Source organism: Neolamprologus brichardi, chromosome 9 (genome assembly GCF_056152115.1).
Source record: "Neolamprologus brichardi isolate AB-2024 chromosome 9, ASM5615211v1, whole genome shotgun sequence".
Taxonomy (NCBI): Eukaryota; Metazoa; Chordata; class Actinopteri; order Cichliformes; family Cichlidae; genus Neolamprologus; species Neolamprologus brichardi.
In genome coordinates, this window is record NC_142112.1 from 31,070,627 (window position 1) to 31,085,535 (window position 14,909).

General features: G+C 39.2%; 1 protein-coding gene across 6 annotated transcripts in view; it reads left to right on the top strand.

Moving 5' to 3' along the window:
• LOC102784658 (A-type potassium channel modulatory protein DPP6-like) overlaps positions 1 to 14,909 on the top strand; it is a 252,396-nt gene that overhangs the window by 160,200 nt on the left and 77,287 nt on the right. For 5 of the 6 annotated variants that reach the window (XM_006799205.3, XM_006799206.2, XM_006799207.3 and 2 more), the window contains one exon: positions 14,446 to 14,560. In XM_006799205.3, the coding sequence (XP_006799268.2) occupies positions 14,446 to 14,560 (115 nt within the window). Of the gene's footprint in view, positions 1 to 1,027; positions 1,236 to 14,445; positions 14,561 to 14,909 lie in introns of those variants that run through there. The other variant, XM_087846304.1, reaches the window with a different exon arrangement.

The following is a 14,909-nucleotide window of genomic DNA, read 5'->3' on the forward strand; positions in this document are numbered from 1 at the left end:
TGAAGCCTTTTTTCAAATAATCAGTTTTCCCTGTCAGCCAGATATCCTCACGTCAGTACCAATTATGTACACCAAAATTTCCTTTTTACTCCTTTCCATATTCTAAAGGTTTTTGCAGAGGTGTTGTTTGTATTATTCGAAGTCTGATTTATGCAACATTTATTCCTTCCAAAACAAAACATGGAAAACATATTTTCTGGTTGTTGGCAGTAATTCCTGATTAAGTTAATGATAAAAATCCCTGCTGTCAAAACCTATGACTCAAGTGTGCCAACAAAATTAAACAAGATGTTTAAGCCTTACAGTTCATTACACTTGTAGCATAGACATGCTCCATTGAATTGAATAAGGACTTATGTAATATTCAGCTATATGATGAATGTTGAGTGCACATACACTGACCAGTAATTATGAAACAAATGGTCTCACAACCCTGTTAAATCATTCAGTGGCCACTCTTACATGCAAAGCATGCTCTTCCATTCTCAGCTGAATAGCATGAACAACTGGGTTGTGGTAATAACAACAGGTGGCCAGATGGAGGGTAAGCAATGAATTATTTTTCAACTTTGACAGAGTCACCACGGTAACACAACACAAGGGAACGCAAACAAACTAGACAGATTCAAATGAACTATGCAGTTATGTGGGATTCATCACAGCCTCACAACCCTGTTAAAATATATTATTTTTAATCAGTGTTGGGGAGTAACGGAATACATGTACCGCCGTTACGTATTTAAAATACAAAATATGAGTAACTGTATTCCGTTGCAGTTACCGTTTAAAAAGGTGGTATTTAGAATACAGTTACTTTGTTGAAATAAATGGATTACACGGCGGTACTTCCCTGTTTCATATTGTGGCGGGTCAGGACTGTTTGGGTTTTGTTTGACAGCTACGTTCTGTTGTTCCAGGTGGCAGCGTTACGGTTGCCATGGTTACGGGGTGCCGCTCTCTCTCTGCGTGTTTCCTGGGTGAGAGAGGCCTTTTTGTTGTTGTTGTGCTAAGCTAATAGGCAGAATGCTACCGGTATAGCTCTAAAGAATGTAGCATCATAGGCAGTGTAGTCCGTGCTGCAGGGAGAATGGACTGCCATACACGTTATGTGTCTAAGAGCGAGGGAGGGAGAAAAAGGGAAAGTACGAGCTGTCATCGAGCAAAAACGGGAGCTGGAAGCATGTAAATATAATAATAACCACTGCAGCCAAGAAGAGTGCCTGACGAGCCCAGCTGTAAGTAAGCTATTAAGACTCGACTGTACACCGTGTTCGTGTTTTCCTCCAAAAACAATAAGTTCCGTTGGAGCAGCCTTTCAACGCCTCTCTCTGTCGCTTGACCCAGACAACAAAGTAAAGCTAGTTTTCGGCTACGAGCCTGACACGAACCGACGTATTAGCCAGAGGTCCCTTTTCTACGGTTCGGAGCCGCGAACCTTCAGTAACAGTAATAAATCACAGCAATAGTACATTCACGTAGTTGTAAACAGCATGATAATATATTAAGTAATCCAAAGTATTCAGAATACGTTACTCTCATTGAGTAACGTAACGGAATACGTTACAGAATACATTTTGGGGCATGTATTCTGTAATGGAATACATTTTAAAAGTAACCTTCCCAACACTGTTTTTAATGAGATTTACTTATTTTTTGCTGTTTTATTGAGGCCGGTATCTATAACTCACTGTATGCACTTGAACTTCCACTGTGCAGTCAGCATTGCTGGTACATGATCATACCCATCATTGTCGCCCTCTCACCCAGAGAAACACTGTCTGTATTTGCAAGCATAGAAGCTCTCCCAATCAGATTTTTTTTTAAATTTCAGCAAGAAGAGAGGTGAATGCAGGTTATTTTATTTTTTCTTCCAAAAAAGAAGGCCGCACTTGAGCATGAGACATTCTTCATCATGAGAACACTTCAGCCAAACATTAGGCCAATAAAAGGGGAAGGAAGTCTATTCTTTCTACATGAATGTTCATATTTTACTTTGCAAACTGATACAAAAAACAGCAGGCCAGAATACATTAGCCTGGGTAAACATCAACAAAGCAGCAGACTCTTTTTATTAGACCCCTACGCCTGGAAGCAGTGGGTTGAGGGGCATTTCATTTCGAGGAAGCGAGCGCGTCTGTCGGTGCATATTGTTTCCATGATGGCAATTTATTTTGCCAGAGTAGCAGGACAAGTGTGCATTATAGAATGAAGGCTGATAGATAAGAACAATAGAAAAAGATACTTTTCAATTCTTAATGTTGTTGAGAGATGCACTGGCTGTGCTGCCTGGTTGCACTGAATACTAATCTTTCTGGGTGTGGGCTGAGGGGACATGCAGTGTTCTGCAGTGAAACCTTCCCATCCAGCTTTCTTTTTTCTTCCCTTCCCCTGTTTTTTTGTATTCTCCACTAACCTCCTTCCACACAGCAGCTCAGATGATTTTGTAGTTACTTTGCAGCTGGGAGCATTCCATGCAAAACACTTAAGCGAGCCTGAGCAACAAAACTGCATCTCATAAAACTCGAGTTGCTGGTGAACAGGCACAGAGTGTTAAGTGACCAGATATTTTCAGTGGCAGACCTCTGTATGGAGTTGCTTGTTTTCCTGTAGGATAGCATGTTATTGATGGAAAGAAGAATATAGTATAATATTAGAAAGCTTGTACTGTCACTGGTTCCTTTGAAATATATTGCTTTTTCTGTAGACTGACAAAAACCCACCTATTGTGGACTGCAGGCCTTGAAAGTCATCAGCAGGAACACAACAACCAAAAGTCATGGGAAACCAATGTTGTTTACCAACTTCGAGAGACAAAGGAATGAAGTTTCAGGTATTGGGTTAAACTTTGGAGCAAGTGATTGAGGCGACTACCAATGAAAGTGAAGGACATTGCTGATTGACATGTGGTAAGGTGGTAAATGTTACAAAGGCAACAAGACTCTAGACTGTTTTCTGTCAACTGACAACCAGTTACCAAGCAAAGGGCAAGAAGTGAATGACCTTCTTTGTGCACAGATCTTGACCTTAACCAAGTAGTTGTAGGTGCCAAAAATCTTATCAAATCTTGAAATGTAAGGTATTCACTACTTGAATACTCTTCAAAGACCATCCTCACACAGTCCATCTGGGCAGTGCCAAGTGGACAGTCAGTGTTGAGTCCAGTGAAGTGGTTAATCACAGATATAATTTTGTGAGAAAGAAAGAAAGATTGCGTTGTGCACCCATTGTTTACATTTCCACCATCTTGTAGCCACAATTGGGTATTGTCTCTGGAAGTAGGTTTAACTCTGCATGACTAGAAGTCATTGGGATTTCATACCATTCTGTCAATTTTCATAAACCTGTCCTAGACAGTTAACAAAGCACGGAGGTTGGAAAGTTGTGAGGCTAGCATTTTTTTTTTTTTATGGGGGGGTTAAAGTTCTGGTCTTTGACAGAAGACTGATGGGAGTCTAGTGCACTAGACTAGCTAGTGGGTCTTCACGCAAATTTTACTTAAGATCAGTGTCGCTTTGTTACTGTTATATGGACAGTAACCTGTGAATTATGATGAATTCTGAGCTGCACGAGTTACTGCATCATAGACTTTCTGGTTTGATATTTGGTGGTAATTTCTTTTTGCTTTTTTGCTTGTTTTGTTTTATTAGGCTTCTCCTCTGCTCAGCTTTGTTCTGTGTACCCTCCCCGCCCCCACCCCCTTTCCATAAACACAGCTGAAGAAAGATGCATGTTGAAATCAAGAGGTGAATATAGAAAGTAGTTCAACTCTAAATGGCAGGAAACATGCTGTAAATAGTGTATATAGTAGAAAAGGAGTTCTGCTCTGTGTCCTCAACCATTAGGACACATGCTTTTATTTAGACATTTATTTTATGTGCTTTAACCTTTTGAAGAATGTGTGTCTAGTCCCCACAGGATAACTAAAAAGACAAAGAACTAGTCTACCCAGTGTTCGTGTTCGTGTGTGTGTGTGTGTGCGTGTGTGCGGCATATATAGGCTTTTATCCGATCTGTGACAAATGGGCCTTTTTATAAGTAAATGATTTTTTTTCAGGAATTTAGTGCTGACAATATTTTGTTCATATTTAGTTTTGCCAATTAAGCACATAGATGGCTGGTGGTGACATGGTCACAGCAACTCTTTGTGCAACTGAACTAAATTTAGTAATTGCATACAATAGCAGAACTGCGTGTACATTCTGTGACAACAAGAATTAATCAATGATTTATAAAAAAAATAAATTCTTTATAGCAGTAACATGTTCTAAATACACATTAACTGGGATCCGCTTTTTATTTAATACATGAGGCTTGCTGTTTTAAATGTAGTCAGGCTAACAAAATACAGATAATGGAACAAATGTCAGCTACACGCCTTATTTCGGAGTTTGTCACTCATAATCCATACAGATCCAATTTACCTCAGAAGGTTTGGAGTCAGCACATCACACATTTGCACGCAAGGGTACAGCTTCCTTCACATACTTAGCTAATGTTATGCTGGAACATTTCCCAGGGGTAGCTTTGAATAGGCATCAGTCATTAAAGCAGTAGTAACATTGAATTTTGGAAGAATGACCACAATGCCCAATGTTCTACTATAAGAATAGTCAGGCCAGATTTATTTATTTTCCTCCACTGAAATTCATTTATCTTTAACATGTACTTCTGGCACTGCTGAAGTTAAGAGATGAAGGTAAACCTTTTCATTCAGCAGGTACATTTTGCCTCCCCTGACAGATCTATAGACACATGCTGCCACAGGAAAAAGTGATGAAATGAGGAGAAACTCCGCTTGTGTTCTTTGTTGTTCTTGTTTCCTAAAGAAGACGTGCGTTGAGACTGACAAATAGACTTTTGCCCTCATGCATTATATATGAGAGGCAAGCAAGAAGGGCTATTCCCTCATGTGTGTGCCTCATCACTTGTTTAGCCGTGTCATGATGTGTGTATACTATGCAGAGGAGCTTTAGCTATAGGAATAATAACCTGATTCACTCGTACTCTGTTTCCATGGCGATGAGGAAAATATTACAGAATAGATGCGAGTAATTGCTTCTTCTTCAGAATGTGCGCTTGCATGTTAAAGGGACATTTTGTCTATGGCTGCAGCAGAAATCATATTTTAAAACACGTGTACGAGTTCCAGGGTATGGTTGGGGAACTAAATGAGATTTCAAATGAGGAGTGTTCATGTTCCTTTTTAAATGGAGCCAATGTGTAGGTGCCCTTGGCCACTTCATAAACAAATCAATTATTGACATAACCAACTATACAGCAGAACAACATATTTACAGTTTGGTTCAGAAAAGGTTTTAGTCTATATGGCAAATTGCTTTTTCTTAACAGATATTAAGAGCGTATGTGGCAGGTATCCATGTTTTATTGAAATATCTGTGCATTAGCTGATAAATTAGCATTTTTAACCTTCTGTCTAAATATGGTCAGACCAAAATGCTGAAGTTGAAGCTTGAGAATATACCTTCACAAACCAGAGGTACCGTCATGGAGACTGAACCGATCTTTTATATACATTCTATGTATTTTCACATTTTTATAGCAGCCCTATGTCATATACACTGACTCGTCCTGCGGCAGTGTGTTCCTGTGTTATTCTACAGAGATGTGATTTAAAGCAAACTCTGCAGAGAGAGGTCAGCTGGCAGTGGCGCCCTCCCAGCATCTCTTTAATGGACTGGAAGAGATTCACTCGCAAATCAAACAAGCCAGGCGGAAGAAACTCAAGAAGAACATACACACACACATGCTAGACAGTTGAAAATTTGTTCTCCTGGCCTAAGTAACAAAAAAGACAGGTTGTTTATTTACAGCCCTTTCGCTGCACCACACTTTATGACAACAGGAAGATTGTCCAAATGTGTTTGGGTGCAGTTGCATGGGTGCTCTTTGACCTGTGAAGCACAGAGCTGGAAGATGCGCACCATTTAGAATCTTTTATTCAAAGATTAATGTCTGATTGAAAAAGGCCTAAGAGAAAATCCATCTGCACTTAAAGCCACTTAAACAATGGAAGAGGATTTGAACTTGAGACTAATCTGCTCATATTTCTGCCAAAATGAAGTCCGCTTCAGGAAGATGAAAGGAGGAGAGATTCAAAATCCCTCTGTTTGAAGTTTAAATCATGCCTCTGCACTATGAAACCGGTCTGAAATGACACCTATTAGTCTTTGTTTGCATGAAAAAAATTAGGTTTGTAAAATAAATTGAAAAAACTATCTGATAATCATAAAGCAGGTAAATATTACAAAATAATCTGCATTAATGTCCTTTACTTTGTGCTGCATTATGCGATTATATGGTGTTATTAGTGCATGTAATTATATGACCTGATCTAATCCATTTCTTTCTGTGCTTTCTGACCCTAATCTCCATCACTCGCAGTCAAAGCTGTGGCACATAACTTGTGCTGCAGTTTTATTTAATCAAAGCCAAAAATGTTTCCTGACTAACTTTGCTGTAGAAAGAATTATTTTATAAATGACTAGAAACTTTTTATTTTTGTTTATGTTTCGTTCTTTTCAGCTAATTTCTCACCTTGTTCGCTGTGACAACTATATAGATGTGAATAGCTCACTTATTTATATTGTGTTATAAATAAGTAATATTATGCATTCTTTGGACTGTGTCTGATATAAATGACAGATTGTTGGCATGCTATACATCCCCCCAGCTAATTTACGGTACCTTCTGACTGTGTTGTTTTATTTTATTTTTTTTTAAATGCATCAAAGCAAACTGAAACATTTAGCCAATTTTTTTTTCTTTTTTTGTTAAATCCTGGACAAACCCCCAATCTTATGTTCCCCAAAGTGGACTAAGGGAACGCAAAAGAACTTAAAGAAGGCATTGCAGCATTTTCAGTCCAATTATCTGAGCAATGGTCTTGAGGTTATGTTGAATGATAGTCTTTCCAGGAAGTCTGCACTTCTGTTTTAGTGAGTGAAATTCTCAAATTTCATGTGAATTGCATTACGTGGATACAGACACCTGGATACAGTCTCCATATAAGCTAAGTGCTAACTGTCTCAATCCTGATTAACTCATGACAACATCATCCTGTACTTTTAGGTTTTAGCCACAGCCATCTCTAAGACTGTCTGTACAAGGGCTCAAAGGGACTCAAGAACTCCTTTTCCCATAAGTGATCTAAGATCTATGCTGAAAGATGATGTGTGTTGCAATAAACATCTGAATTAAAATACAGAAACTGTGCATGCAGCAATAGCAGTACACAAGACTTTGGTTGACAGATACACTCCTGCACATCACTCTGTTTGTTCTGAATCAGAATTAATTAACTATACTGTCACTAATGCTGGAGGCATTATCATTTTGTCCTGAGGGAGAATACGTGTAGCCATCCCCAATACAATATAGTTAGAGCTATTAAAGCAGCAAAAGGAGATGAGCCAAATCGTCTCGTCTGACATAGCATCAAATGAATTGAGCAATTTCTCATTATTTAGAACATTTTTAATGGTCTGTTCTTTCTTAGATGATTGCTGGTTTGGGCATTATGTCTGTTAATTTAGAAACACCGAAAGTGTTGAGAAAAAGTCAATATGGAAGCTAACCTGAAAGATCCTCTTAAAATAAGTCAGGTTTGTTGTAAAACTCAAATGAGCTCAACGGAAGTTGATGTCTTGTGACTAAAGAGCTCTTCATCCAAAGATAGGAGCCATTATTTTCATTTCCAGCTGAGTACATTTTTATTGTAGGTGCCACTAAATTAGCTTTGTGTGGTTCAAAGTTCATTTATGCAAGAGTATTAAGGATACCCCCACTTGACAAGGTCACCTTTCACGCACGGTAGAAAAATATTCCCCTTGCACCACCAGTCTTAACCACTGGTACAAAGCTGGTTGGAGTCAGGCTTTAATGTTGTTTACCATTCTGCAATTCAAATATTGCACCTTAAATCAAGACTGATCAGGCCAGGCAACATTTTTCCAGTCTATTGTCAAATTGTGGTGAGTCCATGGAAATTGTAGCCCCGTTTCCTGTTTTTAGGATCGGTACACAGTGTTCTCTTCTGCTGCTGTAGCCCATCTTCTTCAAAATTTGAGACATTGTGCATTGAGAGAGAGTCTTCTGCATGTCTTGATTGTAATGAGTGGTTATTTTTGTTATTAGCTCAAAGCAATCTTGTCATTCTGTTTTGAGCTTGTCCATCAACAAAACTTCTTTAAAACCTAGATATTATTGTGTGGAAAAATCCCAGTAGCTCAGCAGTTTCTGAATTACTCAGACACCAAAATTCTTACAGATTCAAAGTCACTTAAATCACCTTTCTTCCTCATTCTGATGCTTAGTTTGAACATCGGGATGTTGTGTTGACCAGGTCTACATGCTTAAATGCACTGAGTTGCTGCAATTTGGTGATTAGATATAAGGTGGAGGTATCCCTGACAAAGAGATATTTACCACGTTTGAGTGAAATGAATAAAGTTTTTACCCTAATTCAAACTGGGTAGGGTTTGAATTAGATACAAACAATAAATGTATTTTAACCAGTGAAAATAAAATGCAGTTATACAGCCAGTTGGTACATCTTACTGAAATAGTAGGCATAGTTGGAGGCTTCTTTGGAGATTGATATCTGGATTTACATAAAGTTCAAAACTATCGGTAATACTGTAAATCTTAGCATCCTGCCTCGTCAGTGGTCTTGAAGGTTTAGGACTTCAAATTGCATGCCACTACTTTCAGTAGTGAGAAAACATTGAAGGAAAAGCAGCTAAATGTATCTTATTTTGCCTTTTCAAGCATACTTCAAATAGTTGTTCATTTTGTGACTGCTCAAAAGCTATGTAGATTTTTCCGTTTGTTTACTTCAAGGAACACTGACATAGTGTTGTGTTATGCACTCTCGGGGTTGACTCAAAACTCATAATGTCTGTGCATGCTCTGCCGATTCAAACATGACAGTTACAGAGGACTAGAACACATCAGGATTCTGTTTTTATTCGAGTTTGGACCTGGATCCATCCACAGCGTCTCTCTGTCATGTTTTGGTCACGCTTCAAGCTTTCCTGTCAGTGAACTCTCTCCCGTACCACCCAACATTTTATTTATTTACTTTTCCTGCAAGCTCTGATGCCTGTCTCCTAGCTGTGCATTTTATACCTCATCTCTCTCCCCCACTCTTCTCGCTATTACTTTAGCACATAAGGCCTAGGTAATTAGTCCAATCATTATGATAATTACAGATCACAGAGCCTGATCGGGAAGGTTAGACAAGGTTTTGTCCTGTGTCTGCACCCTGAATAAGTGATTACCATTATTCCCTCTGAGCACAGAAAGAGCAAAAAAAAAATTGATACAAATTCCCAGTGAGGTTTCTGTCCTTGCTCTTTTTGGCTTAATCATGTGTTCTTTGATTATTACTCTGCTTCACCCCAAGCAAGTTCCAGTTCAATACAAGAGCACTGCATTCTCACAGTTAGCTTTGCTAGCAAGCTTTTGCTCTCATTGATGCATAGTTTTCAATGTCATTCCCATAGGTATGTCGATCTATATGGAAATACTGGTTGAGTCATTAGTCATTGTAACAGTTATTTCAGCTGCTGCATGCTTCAAGATTCCTGTTTTGGCTCTTAGCTTGTGCTGTCAGACTAGTAGTGAACATTTGCTGTTACTGGACAGCTTGCTAAACTTAATCTTGACAGTGGTGAAGATACAAACAATGACTGTCAATCTTGGACTTGGACTAAAGTTGACATGGTGATAAAACTTGATAAAACTTTTCCTAACACCACACTTGGAAAGGTTGAGTGAGTTTGAATATAAACTTTACACTTGAAAATGAGTTATTGGTCAAAGATACACTGTGACATTTGATGCTTCTCTGAGCAGCAGCTGTACTGATCCTTGTAGAAGAGATAACAGAACTGCATGGACATTTAGATGAGCCCTTTACCTTTTCCAAATCGCTTTGGCTACAGAGCTACAGAGAGTGAGTCATGCCGTAGCCCTTTCAGCAAGCGATCCACTTCAGGTTAGGTTGCCCTCCAGGCTGGATTTCTGTAAATGCTTACAGTCACGCACATAAATAAAGCTGTTAATGCTGTGATGGAATCATCCCCAGCATTAGATTGCTTTATCTACACTGCCAAACCATTTGCATATAACACATAATAAACAGTTATTGCTTAGCAATGCATGAGGATTTGTCTTTTTCTTTAATGTGCATTACACAGATTGAGGGCTCTGCTGTGTTCGCTTTACATTCCATTATTGCATGTGAGTGGTTGCACTCTATAGAGCAATTTTCCTCCAATTTTGTCACCGTATTGTAAATCGTACTCTGTCACATGCTGTATCGACCACAAAAATCAGCGGTGGGCTTTGTGCCACTCTTGTAAAATCTCCAGTAGGATTTTCATTTCTGCTGAAAAAATAGATTGTTCCAGAGAGATGGCTCAGCGCTGAATTAGACAAAATAAATCACACTGTAGACTGTCAGCTCGCAGCCCACAGCATTATGCTCATCGCTGGATATCTGAAATAATCTCTCCACAACAAAACCAGCTGAGCTCATGGCTGGCCATGTTTGTTGGTTCTGTTTGTTGAAAGAAAAAAAGCTTCCAGTCACCTTTGTCACACCACAGATTCACTGAAGTTGTGTCTACATTAGACAATCAGCTTTCATCTGTCACCCTACCGTTTCGCTGCTGCTTCTCTAATGCAGAATCTCTGTTGCTGCTCAGATTCCATAAGCACTCCAAATGTCTGTGAATTTCTACTGTAAATAGTGAATACTTTGGCATAGGTGACTGGAGCTTGAAATGTCATATATTCTTTCTTGATTTCAAGACATGAAACATACATGAAAATGGTTAACTCTTTATTGCGTTAGTTATTATTCTTCAATCTCAGCATTCATTTTATTGTCAACTACAGACCTTTAAAGTATCTTAAACCACCTCTGTGGTAGTTCCTGCAGAGTAGGCAGATCCAGAACTTCAATTTACCATGATGATTGGTGATTGGTAGTCAATCCTGCAACCAAAAGTTAGTCATTTTCTTGAATCTTGAATCTGCTTGAGGTGTTCTTCCTTGTGGCCATCAAATGGCCACAAAGCTAACTAACTGGTTCCTTGTTTTAATGAATGTGGGTAATGGGAAGTGTGGTAAATAGCTCTGATTGCTCTTATCTGCAGGCTAATGATGTCTTGGGCTCTTTTCAATTAAGGTGGGAACGAGGTCACTAAAAGGTTTTTTTTCAAAGCTCAGCCATTCAGCTTCATTAAAGCCTTTCACATGTATTCATTAAGGCTGCAGCCACAGGTGCCCAAAGCACATGCTCTGCTTCCCTCTTTTATCCTCTATAATGTAATTAAGAACTTATTAATCCTCCATCAGTAGTTTTGGGCTTTGGACCCTTCCTGCAGAGTCCCTCTTGGCTGTGGTTTTGGCACTGGTCTATCTTTGTGCTAGCCAGACCATTCAGTGCTGATGTGTGAAAACTTGGGCTTAAAAGTCATTCACCCATATGTTTTTTTTTCTTTTCAGATGCTTTAATTTCTAAATTGCCTGAGTTTCTTTCTCGAACATGTATGAGTTCACACAAAACGTAACAGACAAAATGTGTCACACTTAAATAGTTCATATCATTAAAGAGATTTTTATACTAGGCAAAGATAACCCAAGGACATTTTTTAATTTACTTTTTTTAAATGATCATTTCATTTATTTCAAGTAAGGGAAAAAACATGATCAAAGCCTACCTGGTCCAGTGTGAAAAAATCTTGCCAAAACTTAGCAACTGGTTGTGCCAACCTTGGCAGCAAGAACTGCAATCTAGAATTAATGTTGACTGGCAATGAGTCTTTCACATTACTATGGAGCATTTTCTTTCCCCAAATCTTCCTTATAGAATTATTCTTAATTTGATCAAACTGAATGAGTTTTGAGCATAATTGGCCTGTTTAAGCTTTACTTACTTTGACTAAGCCAATGAGCCACTCAGAGTTGGACTTGCTGGTGTGTTTTGGGACATTGTCCTGCTGCATAACTTGAGCTTCAGGGCACGAGCTGATGGCCAGACATTCTTCTTCAGGATTTACTTGAGCAGAATTCATAGTTTGATATAATCAGGTTGTGAGGCAGCTCAGCAGTCCATTTCACCATACCACTACCACGATTGACTGTTGATATGTTCATCACATAAAATGCTGTGTTAGCGTTATGCCAGATGTAAACCTTCCAAAAATGTTTAACTCCTGTTTTGTCAGTCCACAGAATTTTTTTTTCTCAAAAGTCTTATTGGTTAGCAGTGGTTTTTATCTTTTTCATTGTTAAATCAGGAACACTCAGTTTAAATGAAGGAAATGAAGGCTTATAGTTCTTTAGATGCTCCTCTAGATTATTTTGTCACCTAGTGGATGGGTCAGTCAATCTTAGGAAGGATCATCACTGTTTAAAGTTTTCTCTATTTGTGGTTAATATCTCTCACCATGGTTTGCAGTAGTCCCAAAGCCTTAGAAATCGGTTTGCAACCTTGTAGATGTCAATGACTTTGTTTCTTTAGATTGTAGCATGAAGTGTTGCTTTTCAGATCCTTAAGCCTGATTCACTTTGCCAGACAGATTTGATTTATTCATTCTTTATTTTACAGGTCTGGCAGTTATCGGGCTCGGGAAACTGACCTCAGCTTTCTAAAAAATGTATATATATATTAATGGGGAAGGGGTAAAAATACAAAATTTCAAAAACAGGAAGTTGAGAGTGTGTTATGCTAATTAGGCATGATTTGTGTAGTTTATGCCATGTGGCACTTAATTCAAGGATGCTAGTCTGGGAAAAGCTGGACTGTTCAAAGATTGCTCTGGCAATGTATCAGAACAATGTAGTTTATTTTTAGTTAGTGATCCACTCATGATCTGCTGATCATGCCGAGAATGTGCTTCCTGAAACACATTCCTGGATCCTGATTCCTGGGATGTGATGGAGTATTGGTGGTTAAAACGGTTGCATTTTCCCCACAGTGGGCTTTTATAGAGTAAGAATGAGTTTCCAAAAGAAAATTGACGTTGAAGCACTGCACAAGAATGTGTTAACCTCTTTATTAAAATTGAATAAATAAAGTTGAGCAGTATTCTCAGTCTCATGCTTTCTTTTGTAGACACGTGGGATGCAATCAAAGGTAGCAATACAAAGTGATAATTGCTATTTTTAACATGCCAGAAATAAATCCCTCTTTCACACAGCGTCATTCGGCCAGGCCTGCCAACTTCAATATTTAACAAGAAATAATCTCAAAATGCAACAGCACAATTTTCTGTCAGCCAACTAAATAAATAAATGAATAGTCAGATGCAGTAGATTCCTACTGGTCAGACCAAAAAAGCAGACTGCTTTGATGACAGACTTCTGAGCTTCATTTTCTGCCTTTCTGTGGAGGGTTCATCTGCAGTCTACTGCCCCTCTTTTACCCACATCTCTGCAAATCTTCAGATGGGAAAAGAGGTGACCCTTGGTCCATTTATTGAGATGGACGGCAGGCTCTTGGATTTCGAGAGAAAAATGTGTGGAAAGAGTCAATAAATATCTGAAAATAACTGTGCCGTGTTTAACGGCATCGCAGATCGAAAGTTCTACGTTCAGACAGCGAGTGATGGTCAGGCTAGGGTTGTTCTTTCTCACAGAGATGTGTGGCTGGTCCTCTTTTGTTATTATTATTGTTTTGCTGTATGTGGCTACCTGCTGCACATGACTACGTGTCAAATGAATTTCACATTGTTTGCTCATTATTGCATCTGGGCAAGGACACAAAGCCTAGGGCAGCTTTGCCCGTGTTATTTCCTTTTTATATCCTGCAGTGATACTTTATATGGAGCCATAGTAATTCCTTAGAATTTGGCTTTCACTCAGTTCAGTAGCATTAAAAAAATCTTTGTTTCTGGATTTGTAGGTCAAACAAAACAGAGAAGGTGAAAAGAGGGAAAAATTACCTCAAGGTTGCTCGTAACTCAGACTCCTTTTCCCAACCCCAAAGCTTCTCTCTGTGCTTTTGTCGAGCATGCAATTCGCCAACGTGTCATGGGCTCCATTTTTATCTGTCACATTCGTTTGCGCGTGATGGCCGCTGATGCTCGGCTCATTAAGAATTCTCCCCCCCTCCTCTTCCTCCTGCTGCTGTTGCTGCTGCGGCTCTCCTTGAGATCCGAGAGGCTGCGACTCTGACTCACATTCGTCCTTGACTAACACCCCTATCCTTTATTTCCGCGAGTTTGCCTTTTATACTTCTCTGATTCCTTTCTTTCCTAGGTGCTTCTTATCTAGTGTTTCCTTCTTTCTCATATTGTTCTTTTTGATTTTTACTTTTGTTATGTTCCCAACCTGTGTTGATAAACTGTGCTCTGAATCCCTCCCAGAATAGTCTTTATCCTGACCATTTATTCTCTCTGTCTGTCTCTGTAGGAGCTGGTGGGCAGTAACCCTCCGCAGAGGAACTGGAAGGGAATAGCGATCGCCCTTCTTGTCATTCTGGTCATCTGTTCGCTGATCGTCACCTCCGTCATCCTGTTGACACCAGGTACACGGCGCAGGATGGAAGGGGGAGGGACACCATACACTACACATCCCTGTGTTTACAAGGCTATTATTATGCACCAACATGCTCATTAAGCGTTCACAATCAATTTCACCACGAACAATGCAAAGAATAAAGTGTGAGTGTCAGTATCTCAGTCCTTGTGTGCTCCAGGCTTTCACACCGAGTTTGCAGTGTCACTCGCCCTTAGCATCCACATGGGCACTCTTGCTGTAAAGGCTACATTTAGTGAAGGTCAGGAAACCTAATTGAAGTCAGTTTACGCAACATTGCTTTCTTCCTAAACATAGTTGCCATATGTCTTCATAATGTTGCACACACACACACTTTG